This window comes from Zea mays, chromosome 2 (assembly GCF_902167145.1).
Source record: "Zea mays cultivar B73 chromosome 2, Zm-B73-REFERENCE-NAM-5.0, whole genome shotgun sequence".
Classification (NCBI taxonomy): domain Eukaryota; kingdom Viridiplantae; phylum Streptophyta; class Magnoliopsida; order Poales; family Poaceae; genus Zea; species Zea mays.
The window spans coordinates 200,692,223-200,710,507 of record NC_050097.1 but is presented as its reverse complement, the minus strand read 5'-3'; the positions used below and the strand labels follow the sequence as shown (position 1 = coordinate 200,710,507).

At 45.8% G+C, this 18,285-nt stretch overlaps 2 protein-coding genes across 2 annotated transcripts; both read left to right on the top strand.

The window, feature by feature from the left end:
• Positions 1-1,725: 1,725 nt before the first annotated feature.
• On the top strand, positions 1,726-3,003 carry LOC103647604 (BAG family molecular chaperone regulator 1). Its single transcript, XM_008672113.2, has 4 exons — positions 1,726-1,972; positions 2,075-2,331; positions 2,414-2,563; positions 2,701-3,003. The coding sequence occupies exons 1-4, from the start codon at positions 1,726-1,728 to the stop codon at positions 3,001-3,003; spliced, it is 957 nt and encodes a 318-aa protein (XP_008670335.1).
• Positions 3,004-7,108: 4,105 nt separating this feature from the next.
• Positions 7,109-15,637, top strand: LOC103647603 (serine/threonine-protein kinase RIO1). Its single transcript, XM_008672112.3, has 12 exons — positions 7,109-7,540; positions 8,538-8,666; positions 11,870-11,962; positions 12,168-12,247; positions 12,398-12,511; positions 12,643-12,716; positions 12,859-12,935; positions 13,725-13,808; positions 13,904-13,996; positions 14,071-14,178; positions 14,434-14,508; positions 14,878-15,637. Exons 1-12 carry the CDS (start codon positions 7,268-7,270, stop codon positions 15,274-15,276), a joined length of 1,599 nt encoding a protein of 532 aa, XP_008670334.1. The 5' UTR covers positions 7,109-7,267; the 3' UTR covers positions 15,277-15,637.
• The last annotated feature ends 2,648 nt before the right edge of the window (positions 15,638-18,285 follow it).

The following is an 18,285-nucleotide window of genomic DNA, read 5'->3' as shown; positions in this document are numbered from 1 at the left end:
CGTAGATTCTAACGAACAGCTTTTCTGCACAGCTGGCGAACCAAACACGTAAATTCTAACCACCAGCTTTTTCCAACAGCCATCTTTTCAGAAAAGCTATTAAGAAAAAACCGAACCAAACACGCCCCAAATCTGTTGTAACAATTCGAATGTCTACTTTCGCTCCTAGGCTCCTAGCTTCGTCGTAGGCTCGACCGGACTTCTATTCAGATTCAGATGCGGTCGTGGTACTGGGTGGGTGGGTGAGTGCCGAGACAGAGGTCTCGATATCTTTTTTTTTGTATTCTAGTTTTGTTAATAGGATTAGATTCACGGTACAACTATGTTCATTTTTAGAGTGTAGATATTTCAGCGTCATTAGAGTGAAGCTGCCGCTCTTCTATCATACGATACGACAACTAGAAAAGAAATTGTACTCTGCTATACCCAGGATATCTCACGGTGACTGCCATGGAACTCTCTCGGTGATTCGTGCTGACATGCATGATGCGGTGATGCCTCCTGCTGCTGAGGTCGCTGACTTGTCTGTCGATCGCGTGCCTTCCAATTATCACTCCCCCGATCGGATGCGATCCGAAGAACACAACGGGCACTTGGAGTCGAAGGCACCAGTACCATCAACAGCTAGCAGCTCTAGCCTTTTGTTGCAGACGTGCCTTTTTTTTGGCTCGCCGAATGAAAGCACCGCCACTGCGCCACAGCACTGGGCACGGAAGAAAGCGATCGTGGCGGTCGTCGATCCCCACGGCGCGCGGTATGTGCGGCAGGCAGGTTCGGTTTGCCGCCCGCCCGCCGGCCGCCACCGGCAGCAAGGCCGTTCTCCCAAGCAAGCGCGTCTGCGCCTGCCTGTCCAGTACCAGCAGTGGAAAAAAAATTGTTGTAGCCCGGCTGCAAATCAGACTGTTTACAGTCCCTCACAAAAAGGAGGACCCCACCTACAGGTTCACCAGATAACGTTTTAGTTGTGTTATTAGCCTGCATGTTGGATCTATCCTCTTTTTTGTGAGGGGCTACAAACAATCTGGTTTGCAGCCGGGCTGCAGCAAAAAAAATTTTCCGCAGCAGTACCCACCCCACCCGCTTCCACCACCTCCTGCGGTCCTGCCCACGGTCAAAAAAAACCTCACGGCAAGAAACGAACCGGACCGGAGCTGGGCAAGCCTGGTTTCATGGCGTGGCGTCACTCGCTCGCATGCCGCGTTTTTTTTATCGGTAAAATAAGATATTCTGCTGCCCTGTCCCTGAGTTGTACGCGCTGTTTTTTTTCCTCCCTCCTTTTTTTCGTCGTCTCGTACTCTCGCTCTCTGTCCCTCTGCCTCACCCTCACCCTCACCCTCACCCCCCACCTCGGCTGGCTCAGCTCCTAACCCCCCACCTACCTCTCTGCCTGCTGTGCTGCCCCGGCCCCGATACTGATTTCCTCACTTGAGGCCGAGGCCCCAGATGAGGCACCTGCGCTAGCTGCAGCTGCAAACCGTGCGCCCCCGTCTTCCCCAGATCCGGCGCCGCCTAATTCGCGGCACGGGCCAGAGCCGTCCTTGTCCACCCGCAGAGATCGCTCCGGGGACAGCCGAGCAGAGCTGACTCTGCTTGCGGCTTGCCCGTTTCTTGGTTGCTTTTGCTGGCGTGAGTGCGGGAGGAGCGGTTGGTTTGATTCTCTCTGTCCCTCCCTCCCCTCGCTTGGCGCGCGCGGGGGTGCGTGTGCACTGCACGTACCATGAGAAAATGATGCGCGCCAGGCCCAAAGGTACATTCGCCGACGCGATGAGGGAGAGCTCCCCTCCTCCTGCTGCTGCATCGGCGGCGGCGGTGAAGGAGGACGAGTGGGAGGTGCGTCCGGGCGGGATGCTGGTGCAGAGACGGAGCCCCGACGCCGACGCCCCCGCCGGGGCGCCCGTCCCTACCATCCGCGTCAAGGTCAAGTTCAACGGCGTCTACCACGAGATCTACATCAACTCGCAGGCCTCCTTCGGTAAATACAGTACCAGCAGAATGCACCGGTCCCGGCCGGCGATCCCACGAGCTGCTCCTGCTTCTGACCGAGATGGCGGTGGTGGTGCTCCTCATCCTGCAGGTGAGCTGAAGAAGATGCTGTCGGCGCGGACGGGGCTGCACCCGGAGGACCAGAAGCTGGTGTACAAGGACAAGGAGCGGGACTCCAAGGCGTTCCTGGACATGGCCGGCGTCAAGGACCGCTCCAAGATGGTGCTGCTCGAGGACCCCGCCGCGCAGGCCAAGCGCCTCCTCGAGCAGCGGCGCGCCGACAAGGCGGAGCGGGCCGCCAAGTCCATCTCCCGCATCAGCCTCGACGTCGACAAGCTCGTCACCAAGGCAAGGAAGGGATCGATCTAGTTCTTTGTAGCTCACGGTGGTCACGGGTGCTCAACTTGGCTGTTCAACGTGCGCGGTGCAGGTGTCGGCGCTGGAGACCATCGTCGTCAGCAAGGGCGGCAAGGTAGCGGACGCCGACGTGGTCGCCCTTACCGAAGCGCTCATGAACGAGCTGGTCAAGCTGGACTCCGTCGCCGCCGAGGGCGAGGTCAAGGTGCAGCGGCGAATGCAGGTCGGTCAGTTAGTCAGTGCGTACGTTGTAGCCCGTAGGCTAAATTTCTTGGACGGGTTCGCGCGCGCCGAGAGGCGAGAGAGAGAGCTCAATGCCTCAATCCAACGCAACGCCTAACCGATGGTTGTGTTGTGCAGGAGAAGCGGGTGCAGAAGCACGTGGAGACGCTGGACGCCATCCGCGCGAAGAACGCGGCGGCGCAGGCCAAGGCCAACGGTAGCATGGACGTGGACGGCCACGCCAAGGCCCGCGCGCCGCACCGCCCGCCGCCCGTGTCGCAGAGGCGGAACTTCCAGCAGCCTTCCCCGGCGCCGCCCGCGCAGAGCTGGGAGTCGTTCGACCTGCTGTCGTCGGTGCCGTCCACGTCCTCGGCCGCCGTGACCACCACCTCGCCGGCCGTCGCCTCCCCGATCCCGCGGTTCGACTGGGAGCTCTTCTGAAGCCTACTCGGTGCGTGACGGTTGATCGATCAGACCTCAGACGGTACCTCTCGCTTGTCCATGGATTCTTTCCATTTCTTTTCCCCTATCCCTCTTCTTCTTCTTCCTCTTCCATTTCCTTTCGATTTGTATATCTACAACAAAAAAGAACAGAGACCGACTCCGGTGCGGTGAGAGTACAGAGTTCAGTGAGTCAAAGTCCGTTGGTTCACAGCTACTACTCATGAGGATCCTCCATCCACGCATGTTGTCCAGTCACACCCAAATAAGATGAGGAAATTCCCGTGCAAATATACACACATAAATAGCAGTGTACTTATTTGGCCGTGTATGACTACGATGATTGTTTGATTTCCATTCCAGTGCAATGCTTGTGTCGGACGGACTAGCCTGAATCGGAGTGTGAGAGAGGGGGTGGGACTCAGATTTGCTGTGCAGGCGCATCATTGATTGAGCTGGGGCTGGGAGCTATGGTGTTCTGTGGGCGCCGGGCACGATTATTGTAGGCCATCCCGCGTGCCTGCCAGGCGAGACGCCAGACGAGGCGCGGGGCCGCCGCCGGGCGCCGGCCGGCCAGTGAGGGTGCTCTGCTCGGCTGGTTCGTGTCTGGGTGCGCTGTATCATGGCTCGCGCTCGCGAAACCGTGTGCAGTGTGCTTCGCCATTTCAGTCAGGAGCTCAGGGTTTTTGTTGTTCGTTTCCTTGCTTTGAATACTAAATGCTACTCCTACACGGTAATTATTGGACATGCAATTTATTGTTTTTTTCCTTTTCGGTTTGGAAATTGGCAAATCTCACATGAGTGCCTTGGAGGGCCTCAGCGCTTAAAATTTGTGTGCCTCTTGTTTGTGCCAATGTTTACGCTTTTTGAGGTGGAGGACAGAAGCATTTGTGTGTTCTATTTGAGGCATTCTATAACACATAGTGCCTTATTTGGAACTCATGAAATTCAGAAGAATCATATATGAATTAAAAAAAATCAGTTTATTTTCACAGAAAAAACACATGAAACAGAAAAAAAAAACTGCATTCCAATGGTGTCCTAAAAGTTTCGATTACAGACATCTTATTTAGGGTTAGTTTGTAAACACATTAAGTCATGAACCGTGCTTACGTTTTTTGAGTGTTGAATAACCATGTTTTAATAAAATTCAGATGTTACATACTTGTCTTTTGGAGATACCAGCTGGCTTTATATTAGTACATTTGTTTTGCGAGAAGTTTTATATTAAGGGGTGTTTGTTTGGGATTATAATCTGCTCAGATTATATAACCTAATAAACTTTGATCTTTGAACTAACACTTAGTTAAAAATTTGTTAGATTATATATTGTAATCCAAACAAACACTCCTGAATATACGTGGTTACACCCCCTAAATATATGTTAAAAAAACATGTACAAGTCTTGTGCCTTCGTCCGGGAAACGTGTCACTCTAAATTTTAATTAATAATCACTTTCTATATCTTTGTACCTTCCAACAAGTTCTCTATATCTTGTACCACGCGTTCTAGAGAGTTGTGTACTTGGGTAACGAGAAATCCGGAATGAAATATGTCTACATTAGAACACACATTTAATAAAGAGTATTATGTTATGTTGAGCCGAGTGCGAAAACAAATGCCGAGTGCCAACTGACCTGAAACAAATGCTAAGCTAGAAGCGGTTGTTAGTACGATGCAAGTAGCCGGCCAGGCCAGCAAAAGAAAGAGCATCTGCCGTTCGTTGATTTGGATGCGGGCGAGACGACCATCTATCTATCTATCTATCCTTTCTTTCTCAAGATGCTACTAGTTACTAACATCCGCAACTAGCATCTTGATTCTTGAGAGAGACAACGAGACGAGGCCACGAGGGGATGTTGGGGGTCCCACCGTTCAGTGGGCACGGAAAGAGATGAGAACCGTCGATGAGTTGGCAAAAGTGTGGTCAATGATGAGTCCGAATTGGAGTTTTTGGAAGCTCCAGGTCGCCCATGGCCATGCTGCATATATACCACATACAACATTCCTGTGCGTGCCGCCGGACCGGACAAGCAGGAACTCCGGCGCATAGCTAGTTCCGCGGCGTTGTTTGACTGGCTAGCTAGCCCATCGGCACGCAGCACAGGCGACGTCGTCGTTGTCACTTGTCAGCGGCCGTGAAATTCTGTTACCACCTACCTGCAGGCCGGTTGTACGTAGCCGACAGAGCCACGCGGCGTCCGGTAGCTAGGTCGGTCTCTCTGGCTCGACCGACAGGGACAAAAGCTTCTCTCAAATTCTTATGCAGCGGCTTGGACCAGCGCCGTGCAGTGCACCGCAGTCTCGACTCGCTCGGCGGCGTCATGTCATGTGACCCGTGTTCGGTGGTCGGTGTTCCTCCAAGCGAATGCATGGCCACGTTTCGGCCGTCTGGGAGCGGCGGGGCAAGGCGCGCAACGCAACGACGACCCCCGTGCGTGCGTGCGTGCATCGATGCCTGACCTGACCGATTGACCACCAACAGTTCGCCAGCAGCCAGAACAACCTTTTACGGTCCTACCTACCATCATCCAGTACTACGTGGACTCACTGACGGACCCATAAATACGTACCTGTACCAGAAGTGCGATATGCTTTGCACCCTGTGTTGAGTACTCCTGTACTAGCCGTAGCCGCCTAGCTGGTTATGTGATTTCTCCTCTTTTTTGTGTGAACGTGTATTCTTTCGGCATTGCTAGAAGAGGGAGCTGCAAAAGTAATAAGTTTATGTTAGTACTTTTGTTCGAGAAATCAACAATTCCTGTCATTCCGAATCAGTACTTAATAATCAATCTAGCGTTGTGCTAAGTGAGATCTCTAAATCCGACCAATGCAAGTTAATAGAAAAAAAAAATGAACTCAACCTATCGATATCAAATCAATTATATAAAAACTGTATATGAAATATGCGGTGCGGTGACATGTCCTAAGTGAAATCCGATCAAGTTTGTAGAAAAATGCACTCGGCATCTACTATACCAAATTAATTCCATCAAATTGTCCATGAAACATGCGATGATAGTGCATTTATTTATTAAACTTGTAGATGTTAATGTATTTGTCTAAAAAGTCTATAAGTTAGGATTTTTTTTTTGTTTAGGACAAGGATATAATAAAGTATAAAATTTGAAACAAATATAACACTCATTACTGTACTTAATACCCCTCAGATGATGGTCTTAGGAGTACGCTGTTGTCAACGATGCTGTAGCATAATTACAAACTATAAGAAATGACCAAACATCTTCCCTTCAGTTTCTTGGTGGCCTGTCTTTTTTTCTAGTGTCTAATCTCTTTGGTTTTTATTTTTACTCGATTGCCTCTACTCAATGTTGCTCACATAATTTATTTTGTTATTCAGTTTGCTATTGCAAATAAGCATATTCACAAGGTTGGAAGGTTGTTACGAAGAAGGATTACTTGCTTCCACCTTATCCAGCGAATGCTCTGCCAAAAATACATAGCCTCTATCCATAAATTATAAAAAGGTGCGAATTTAAAATGTTTCTGTGCCTCACTACAACACCAAAAGTGCTACAATCCTATTGCGGGCTGAGCTCGAGGTACGACAACGTCCAAAATAGCCCAAATACATTTCCCAAGTTGGGTTCGATAGCCATACCATAGTTCCTAGGCCGCAACTGTGGCCCGAAAGAAATAAGGACACTAGAGTCCTCGAAGCAAGGGTTTCCCTGCCCCTGGCCTTCCTCTCGTCTCGTCCATTCTCCTTCCCTACTGCCGCCACAACTCGCTCGCCCCATACTTGTTATTTGTTAATGCCGCAAGATGAGGTAAGACGAGGTCAGGCGACCGACCCTTTTTTACTTTTTAAACGATAAAGATATAACGCAAGGTGATATCTTAGTATTGTATAAAAATAGACTTAAAAATGGAATATATAGAAATATAGTCTAAAATAGACATATTATACTAGCAAATAGGAGTCCAGTTAGGCTAAGCAGCCCATAAGTCAGCCCAACAGACTAGGCAGCCCATCAAAATCAGGTTACCCTCCCCACACCTCCCACACACACACTCCCATTCGCTCCCAGCCGCCAGGACACTCTTCTCCCCGCCGCCGCCAGCCGCGCGCCGCCTCCCCTCCCCTCACCTCTCGTCCTCGAAGCAAGGGTTTCCCTGCCCCTGGCTGCCTCTCGTCCGTTCTCCTTCTCTACCGCCGCCACAACTCGCCCACCGCCCCGCCCTCACCGCCGGCAACGTGACACCACAAGCCCGCCCCTTTATTCTTGCAGCTATACTCCGATGGCCCTCGTGAAGTCCGACGCTGAGGAGGAGTGGTCCGACTCTGACTTCGATGATGCCTCCGACTCCGAGGTCGCCGAAGCTCTGGACTGGCTCGACGCCGTGGAGGGCCCTGACGGCTCAGCTCGCCCCCACGTCGCCTTCTCGGCCTCCGGAGGCGGGGCTGCGGCGCGGAGGCCTAACGCACACGGCGGCGTGCTGTCTCGCCCGCTCCAGCCGCTGTCTAACCGGACCCAGAAGCTGGCCTCGCACATTAGTGCCACTCCCTTGGAGGTATTCAACTTTTACATCCGGACTTAGGGCCTATTTTAGCTGTAGAGATTTCAAACACCCCAGCTAATACTCTATCTAATTGTTAGTTAACTCACAGCTAACAATTAGCTCGTTAGCTAGCTTAACCCAGCTAACAATTTGTTAGCTGGCTAACTATTAGCTCTAGCGGTTCCAAACAAGGCCTTAGTAGCTGGGTTTGCTGAAGTATGGTAGCAATCCTGTGGTGTCCGTGACATGGACGCGATGACCTATATAACAGTCAGTGGCGAACCTAGGTTTTTTATATAGGGTGTGCTTACGAATCTATATAATGTGTATATAATTTCATATACCCTGCAACATGCAGCACTACATGGCCAAAGCAGTGAAGCTAGATACATTTTATCAGCAAAATAAGTCAAAGTCTAGTCGAGATAAAAAAATAAATTCAAAAGTATGGTCCAAGTAATGTGAATACATCAGACATTGCAACCACCACCAGATACATGTCTGAACTCTAAGGATTAAGGAGACAATATCCAACTAGTCAGATCAAGGCGTCGAGCAGACATCTAGGCGTTTGGGGGCACGCCGTGTAGTGCCCGTACTGCTGAGAGCAGACATCAAGGCGTCAAGCACGCCGTGCAGGCAGGATGCCGATGTGGGAGCTGACGACCGGGCAGTTGGTGCTTGGGGCTCGGGCGGCTTGCTCCGTCGATGAGAAGCCAGCGTAGGGTAAGGGATGCCCGGGTCTAGTGGTGGGTCCCTTTTGGAGGTGGGTGGCTTAGGGTGTGCCAGGGCCCACCCGGACCACCCTGTGGGTCTGCCCCTGATAACAGTTCCAAGTTTAGAATCTATGTATGTACTGTATCAGTTTGGAGCATGTCTAAAAGGATAGGACACTTATGGTAAACAAAATTAAAGCGCTTTAACTCATGGGAGATTTGCGAATTGAATGAATGCAAATTTGAGTGTTCATGTGGTTTGTGTTGAATGTTTCTTGTCTGGAATGATCCAGGAGTGGGAAGGTAGGATGAACGTGGCGATGTCAAATTCCGTCACAACTGCAATCAGGGATAGCATAAGGGACACAGCTATTGGGAAAATAAGGAACACTGAGAAGGCTGATCGTGCTACAGTGGAACAGGTATGTAAAATGTTCTCAGTTGGGTGTAAAATGTTCTCAGTTGTGTTGTGTTGTTTTTTTACCTGTGCATTCTGGAATTGAAGTTGTTGTCGTGCACTTGCACAATCCTGTTGTACTATTCCACCCTTTTAAACCTAGCTAACTTTCCTGTTAAGTGGCCGTCTGCTGCTTGGTTCCTGTTTGGCTTATGCAACAATGAAAGGAATCAAAATTTATTGCATAACTTGGATTTATGATGTAAATGATATGAATTTGTTTTGGCTCATTTAACCTCATGTAGTCATGTTCTATCTTTGCTGGCAGCATTTCCAAAACCCCAAACCACTTTAGGCTTTGTTCGTTTACACCAATCCAGCTCTGGATTAGCATGGATTGGAATTAAATCCATGTCACAATCCATGCCCCAAAATAATCCAAGACTACTTAAATTTTTTTATTCGGTTAAACCCATCATGGAATATGACCCAAGGGTTTGTGATTTTTTTTAACCATGGAAGACATGGATTCTATCCATAGCTCATTAGGTATGGAACAAATCCATGAAGATATTGCACAAGTTTACATTAGAATCCATGGATCAAAAGAATAACTAGCTTTGAGAGACATATGGATTAGTTGATGGATTTAATCCCACCATGGGATTGGGTGTGAGGTATGGATTCACCCAATCCATAAACGGATTAAATCCATGGTAGGATTTTATCCCATGTAACCGAACAAGGCCTTAGGCTTTGTTCAGCACTTTGGGATTCTTTCCCAGGTTGATTTCCCCCCCCCCCCACGGATTGGGTGAATCCAAGCCTTTCACCTAATCCCTTGTGGGATTAAATCCCAAAACCCAATCAACCAATGTTTGTTCGTTTATGCCATATGGATTATATCCCAAAACCCAAACAACTATGTTTGTTCGTTTATTCCATGTGGATTAAATCCCAAACTTAAATACCAACAAAAGCCAATAAAATCAACAAAATTTAAGCATAAAACATGTCATTTCTCCAGAAATTTGAGCATAGAACATGTCATTTCTCCAGAAATTTAAGCATTCCATACAATTCTCGATACACATATATATATTTTTTAAAAAAATTAAGCATGTAATAGACTCAGTTTAAGCTATATTTTGTCCAGAAATTTAAGCATGCCATACAAGTCTTGCAACAACCTTCCTTCAGTTCTATTACATGCTGAGCCCAAACATGGAGAAATGCAACATATATATAGCTCATATTGGCACATGCAGTCTCAGACCGCTGTGCAGGGCTGTCTCCATATGACCAATATTTCCTGTTTGCAAAGTTTAAATAAGGAACCAAAAGCAGAAATGAACAGATAAAAAATTGAAATTTATGCAGAAATAAAAACAGCAGGGATCCCATATCAATTAATAAACAGCAGGTCCTCAAAATATGCAAGCGCTTGTTGCTGCTGCTACACTTTTCTTGAGTGAGCACAAATGGAGGCTGATTAACAGCAACAACAACAAAGAACTCACCAGCTGCAGGGAACCAAGTACAGCTACTCCCAGCCATGGGATTCAGTGTCTCTCTCAAGCAATACAAATGTAGTGCCCCCATTGCATTCATCACCATGCATGTGCACTCACGCTCTGCCTGCTTGGAACTAATAACCATATACATACACACTATATACACGTCAAGCACAGCTAGCTTCACACATTTTGTAAGCACCCAGATCGACGCATGACTAGCAAGTAGCAACAAACTAGTATAAGGTATGAAATCATAGATTATACTTACCTTAGAGCTTATCCATCTTCCATCTTAACCATAGGAGGGCAGTTTCTGGCTCATCAACACTAAAACTGATAAAGGTATCTATGTTGTTTGGTATGTCAAACACCTCTTCTGCTTTTATCTTCTCATCTGTTGTCATGTTTATAGATCTAAGGACATAAATGCATCTCTTGATGAAGAAGTCATTACCTTGACCAGATTCTTTTCTTTTAGCCATCTGTGTAACCTTATCCTCAACTTGTTTTGCTTTTATACCTAGATATCTCCCAACAAGTCCTTCCAAAGAATCCTTCTTCATCCTCTTTGGTTCCTTATCTTGATTGATTCCAGCAGGCCTTCTTGCTGTTATATGTACCCTCTGTTCAGTCCTTTGAATTATAGGATCTTCATCTCGTTCCAATCTCAAGCATCCAGAGAACACTTGATTTCTGAGTTTTACTATCAGGCAAACATACAATCTTTTTTTCTATCTGACAAACATACACTCAGACCGGAAAGGACAAGCTGCGAGCGAAGAAGCAGGCTACGGGCGGAGCTGGAGAGGAGAGCTGCAATGGCGGCGGCCAGCGACGGAAAAGCAGGCTGTGGCAGTGGAGTCGACATGCGAGCGACTCGGCAAGGCTACGAGCGGCGTCAGAGAAAAAGACTAGTAGACTGCGGCAAGGAATGGCGAGAGCCATAGCTGGCCATACTGGCGCTCCACCGCTTCTCTCCAACCCGCAGGAAGGTCCCGTGCAGGCTCGTCGCCAAGACCATGCTGTCCGGCGACATCCGCCTGTTCCGCTACGCGTTGCCTCCTGGTGAAGGTACCGAACGAATCTACCCACTTCGACCTCTTTGAAGCAACAAAGACAGTGAGAGAGAGGTGGAGAGCAGATCTACCCAACTGGAGAGAAGCTTGCCGGAGTAGAGGTTGCCACCGTCTCGCTTGTGCCGTCGTCCGTCGCTTGCTAGTTTCGTTTTTTTCCAAACCATTCGACTCTTGGGTCAGATCCAGGACCTCCTCAAGTCAAAAAAATTTCCAACCCCATGGGCTAGGATTCCAATGGGCTTGAACAAACACAAAAAAATTAGGATCCTGGATTTTAACCTGGATTGGTTCCCATTCTAGGCTCAACCTGGCCTGGTTGGGCACAACCGAATGCGGCCTTAGTATTTGATCCAAATGGCCCAAGGGTCGAATGCATTACAAAAATGAGCAGAACTCTAGCTGGATATTATAATTATTCATTAATGCAAATTTTCATCAGACCTAATTTCCTTTGTTTTTACTATCCATGGCTTGCTTTATACATACAATTGGGAGGCAGAAGTTTCTTCCTTTATTTAAATGTCTTAGTAGCCTTGTCTTAAAAATAGGTGTGAGTTGGCTTACCGAAATCTAATGAAGGTTATTTCAATTGAACCATTTTCTGAACACTGAATGTTTTTTGTTTGAATATGCAGGCTATTGACCCAAGAACACGCATGGTTTTATTCAAGATGTTAAACCGTGGTGTCTTTAATAACATAAATGGCTGCATTTCTACAGGGAAAGAGGTAGCTTTAAGATACAATATTATAGTGCATATTGGAATGACTTTTTATATTGTGTATCAAGAAACAAAATAGATACACAGGTCTTTCTGTAGATAGAAGATTGAAACTGAGTTTGAGATGCTCCTTGACCTGCTAGTTAGAGATCTTTATTTTCCTAATTAAGTATAATTATGAACATGATCAAATTAATCTTATCTATGGGCAGGCAAATGTCTATCATGCAACAAAGACGGATGGCCAGGAGCTTGCAATTAAAGTCTACAAAACCTCTGTTCTTGTTTTTAAGTAAGATTACAATTCAATGGTTGTTTCGAACTATGGATACTTGTTGAATCCTGATCATGTGGTTGTGCTATTTACCTTTTGGTGCTTGTATAAATTATTTGATCTCAAAACGTGTGCTTGTTAAGAAACTGTGTCGTTTTATTATTGCAGGGATAGAGACCGATATGTCCAAGGAGATTACCGTTTTAGACATGGTTACTGCAAGCATAATCCTCGGAAAATGGTTAAGACCTGGGCTGAGAAGGAAATGAGAAATCTTCTACGGTGGGATTCTTTTAACTTAAGATCAAAGAATGACCTTAACAATTCATTGAATCCCCTGCTAGTCATGCAAATAGGAAATGCATTAGCTCTGATATTTGGATATGCTCATTTCTTTGCTATCCTTGTTACAGAGTGAGGGCAGCTGGAATCCGATGCCCTGCACCATTACTCCTAAGGCTTCATGTACTGGTGATGGAATTCATAGGTAAATTTTGTATTAGTTTTTGCCTACCAGTACCAGATACTTGTCTTCTTACTAATGTTTAATCTGGCAACAAGCTAAGTTTGCTTGCTTTACAAGATAATCGTATTGTTAAAATGCACCTTAATCAGTTGATTTTTTATAGGGAAAGGAGGCTGGGCTGCTCCTCGTCTCAAGGACGCTGTTTTGTCAGATGACAAGTTGCATGAAAGTTACTTTGAGGTACATGTTATGTTAGAAAGCACATGACCTTGCAATTGCTGGATCGATTTTTGTGCCATGCATGTCTGATCAGGGACCCAATATAACTTGTAGGGAGTTTGCTGTATTTCCGCATATCTCTTTGATATAAAGCATAAGAACAAAAAGAAGAGCTGCAAATTTCTATCAGAAGAGTAACATTAGGGAACCTAAGGAAAGATCTCAAACTGTTATATATAGTATTGAACTATTGATAATCCACTTGCATGGTTTAAATTTGAAAACAAAACACTTTCCTCTAGACCTCTACCTTAGCATACTGACCATAATATTAGTCTTGAATATTGCTTGTTGATTGGCAATTTTGATTGATGATGGTGCAAACAACCTTGTGCTTCACCATTTTCTCACTTATTCCTGCCCCTTATTGATTATTGATTGGTGCACGTTAGGAAAATTGCAGAAGAGTACACTAAAACAAGTGTGGTTGTTGTTTTTATGGATTTGAAAAATAGTTGGATATATGTAGATAAAACTTTGTTCGGGGCAGTTGTAGCTCAGACCGACTTGTAACGGCAACTTACATTTTTCACCAGTTGCCATGCAAAGTTTATGTGATGTTACTGCTCACATATAAGAACCATTTTTAGAAGTTTTAGAGGTGATCCTCCGCAACAAGTTATCCCTTGTATTCCGTTGCCGATGTGTGTGCATAACATTATCTATTTACAATTGGTATTTATTTTACTGTTGGATTTCATTGTATGTATTGTTTTCAGTTTTCTCATACTACTTACGGCACCTTTTCAGATAATTACAACAATGCGGACTCTTTACCAAACGTGCAAACTGGTCCATGGTGATTTGAGTGAATACAATATTCTATATTTTGAGGTAGTGAACCTCCTATTAAATATACCTTTTCCAAACATATTGTAGTTTTCAAGTTTACTGTTCCTTATCTCTATCCTGATGTACCTATTGCCTAGGGTCACTTGTATATTATTGATGTTTCACAATCCGTCGATCTTGATCACCCTTCAGCTTTGGACTTTCTGAAGGAAGATTGCTTGCATGTTTCTGTAAGTGAAAGTTGTACCTTACTTCGCATATATACTCATAAATTTCTGTGACCGATATGTTCAATACTTTGCAGGACTTCTTTAAAAAACGTGGTGTTCCTGTCATGACAGTAACCGATTTGTTTAATTTTGTTATTGATCAAAGCATTTCTGATGAAGGTGTTGATGATTATCTGGAAAAGGTACTTTTGTCTTTAAGGGCTAGTTTGGGAGCCAAAAAACTGGAGGGGATTGAAGGGGCTAAAATCCCCTTCTTATTCAAAAATAAATAAGAAGGGAATTTTAGCTCCTCCAACCCCTCCGGTTTTCTGGCGCCCAAACTAGCTCTAAGCATGCCAGAAGTTCATTGTAATGACCACTTTGTAAAAGCTACCATTGTTCTTGCTGCATGACAGGCACAAATCTGGTTGATTAACAATATTGTATTTTAATCACAGGCTCAGCAAAAGATTTTGGAAAACGGTGGTGCGGTTCCAAATGATGATGAAATTACTCCAACAGTCATGGTGCAGGTAAGATTAGTTTAATATTGTCATCTGCTCGCTTGTCAATACCATGAATGTTCATTCAATCATTAACATCTTAATAGCACATCCTGCTGAGGGCCCGTTCGGTTGTACCGGAATAAGCCAGGATTCATTCCAGCTCATCAAAATCTATATAAATTAGAGAAGTAATCCGGCTAGGAATTAATCCGTGGCTCTAATCCGGAACAACCGAACAGGGCCTGATAGAGCTCACTTGCACTTACTATGTTTTGGCTGCAGTGCATATGGCATGATTTCTCCCACACTAGTTTCAACGATGCGTATTTTATTTTGTTCTTTTTATTGTGTCAAATATCATGAGTAATGCTAATGTAATGATTTCTTGGCATATAGACGTTGGACTACGTGAAGCAATGTGAGGCAGATATTGTCAACATGTCAATAATGCAACGTTCATCCTCTGGCTATGAGCCAACCGCAGATAAGCTTTATGACCAGCCATTGTTAGGATTTGTGCGGACTAAAAACACACACACTGAAAAGGAGCAAGGACAACCGGCACGAAACTTAGTTGAGGTTGAAGAAGACGAGAGCGAATCTTGCTCGAGTTCTGATGAAGATGATTCGTGGCACGAGGATGATCCTAAGGTGGGACCCGAGGAAAGGAAGGCTGCTCGGAAGGAAAACAAGAAGAAAGTGAAGGAAGAGAAGAGGGAGGCCCGCAAGACCAAGATCCCAAAAGCTGAGAAGAAGAAGAGGAAGAAAATGGCAAAGGCAAAATGCAAGCGGTAGCGAATATCTATGAACAATCCAGTAGTTAACTCCGTCAGTAGAGATGGATAACTTCATCGTGAATCAAACAAGATAGCCTTTATGATGAGGGAGTGCAGGGTGGAAGGTCGGTTCACAGCGCGCTACCTTACACATCACAAGATTATTCACGATGTTTTCAACCTTCTGTTCGTTTCAATTTTGTAGAAAACTACTGTATGTAATGTGACCACATGTATGTCTATCTTGAGTGGAACCGTATAGTATTTTTTTAGAAGAAGAGTACAAATGGTACTTTGTGCCGCTGGATTCTTTGACCTAGTGCAACTTAATTAGGGTCCACTTGATGGTGCGTTACTTTTCTTCAACTTGATGGGTTTGATCATTCGTTTCTGTGAGGGTTGATAGGTTCCTACTTGTTACTCCGCGCTTTGATCGATTGTGGTGAATTAAGCAAGCGTGTGGCCGTGCAAAGCAGTGTGTAACACAATTGTGTTGGCATGCATGAATGAATGGGATTGTCGAACCTAAATAAAGAGTAAAAGGTTCTGCTATGTTATTCATATGACTGCCGATTAGTGTATTTAATCTTGCTACCCTGCAGCTCTTGCATGTCTTCACCTTGCCACATTGAGCTGATCCTGTCAGAGAAGCTTGGAAGAGCCTGTGAAGAAAGAGGTATTATTTCACACGCTCATCAAACGGCAACGAGATGTTTTCTGAGGACCTTGTTTTGTTCTTATTTTTCAGAGCAGTTTTGATTTCGGTTCTTATTACGATGATATATGTCATGTATTATCCTTCCGTTTTTGGTTTAAAGTCCCGTTTGGTTACTTTAGTCCAAAAACTAAAGTTTAGTTATGAGACTAAAGTTTAGTCCCTATCCTGTTTGGTTATAGGAACTAAAACTATTCAAAACACATTAAATAAATCATAAAAGGACTAAAATACCCTTTAGAATTCTTCTGTCATTAGTATAACTGAAATAAAAGAGGGGCGAAGCATTTAGACAAAGAGGTTGTTTCTAGATGAGTTGATTAGTTGGAGTAAGGCGGGAGCGAAGCATTTAGACAGTTTGGGAATTATTGTCGCTTTAAATAGGGTCTCGTAGGGCCCGTCAGGCTTTCCCTTGTGAGGGAGACTTGAGGGTTTGGTCTTGGTGTTGTAATTCGGTCCACTTTAAACCTTTCCTTTCTTAATATAATGATGCGCAGCTCTCCTGCGCTTTCGAGAAAAAAAAAAGAGGGGCAAAAAGTGGAATTTATATTGATTAGTCTCTTTTAGTCACTCTTAAGGTAGTAGAGACTAAAAACAGTTTAGTCCCTATTTTAGTCTCAACGTTTAGTAATATAGCGACTAAATGAAACTAAAATGGAGGAACTAATCTTTAATCCCTTAAACCAAACGAGTCCTAAAACTACTGAGCTATCTCCAAGTGCAAGCGTCTTCGTGGTGGATTTCTCCCGTTCTTGCTGCTTCCATGTGAGCGTACCCTGTCCGTCGTCGTCCAGCTATATACACACAGGAACCCCTGCCTGCTTCACCAAAGGCGACATGTACGTAGCGAATCAGGCGCCAGATCTGACGCACAGGCACAGGCACAGGCACAGCAGATAGAAAAGGTCGGACGTGCACGCACGGCACGCGCCCACCCTGGCACTAGCTGCTAGTATTTTTACTGTTCTTACTGTGCGGCCAACGTGCGACATATACATGCCCATCCATATATGCATCATGCAGTCAACATGCGTGTTTGTTGTTCTCACTTCTCTCGGCCGCCGGATTGACGACGATCTATCAGTTCCTGGATTGTTTCCATTATTCTCCTACCACATATATATCATCTTCTTTCTTGCCCATGCATGCATGCCTCTCCATGAGACTTCTAGTTATATATTCTCCTGTCATTTCGTATCCAGCAGACGTACATCATGCTTCCAGCACATTGCATTGCAACATGCATGCAATATCAAGACTATACTGGCCAAGAACGAGCAGGCTGATCCGGCCGGCACATCATGTGTGCACTATTATTGATTGTTCTCTAGCTGCTGCCTAGAGTGCTGCTCTAGGACTAGGACACTAATAAAAAAAAACAACGAACAGAGAGTGATAGGACTAGGAGTGTTTCCTCCCCCCCCCCCCCCCCCCCCCCTCCAATCACGCATATAATAGTGATCGACCGGCAGGAAATAAAAGAAGTGCATGCCGGCCGGAAACTGAAGGGCAAAAGTTTCCAGTCGTTGAGCACCTTCCCCGGCCCATATATGCATCATCTTCTTGACCAGCTCGATCGCCCAATCATCCACACACACAGACACAGCAGTGTGCCTAGTGCTGGGAATTTGGGCCGGGTTTTTCAGGCCAGCACAAGCACGGTCCGGAAATAGGAGCCCAAAGCATGGTCCGACACGAAATAATATGGGTCGAGCTAGCACGGCCCGAAGGCGGGCTTGGGGCTGGCCTCAATTTCCTGCCCGTCGGGCCCCCGGCACGGCCCAATTAAGCCCAACCTCTTTAATTTCTTTAATTTAGTAAGACATCAACATTATATTGTTGTTATATTTGGAGTTTATGTGGTCAAATGCTGTTAGATTTGTTCAATATCTTTAATTTACTAAGCTCTAAACTTTATATGGTTGTAATATTTTGATTTTATGTGGTCAAATATACGGGCCGGGCTTGGGCCGGCACGGCCTAAAGAAGGCACAACGTGGTTTAGGGCCGGGCTGAGCCACTGTTTTTACACTTTAGGCTGGCACGGCACAGTCCAAAAATTTTTTAGACTTTACTGGTCCGAACCCATTTGGCACGAAGCACGGATGGTTTTGGGCCGGGCTGGAATGGGGGAACTGTGCGTACGTGTGTGCATGCATGCATGCTAGCTAGCACCAGGCATGCGTGTTCTTTCCATCCCGTCCATGCACAGTACTCCACACCCTGCTAGCTATAGCTAGGCCGGTTCAGTGGTTACACCAAACCCCTAGCTAGCTAGCTAGCTAGTAGGACCCATGCACAATGGGTACGTTT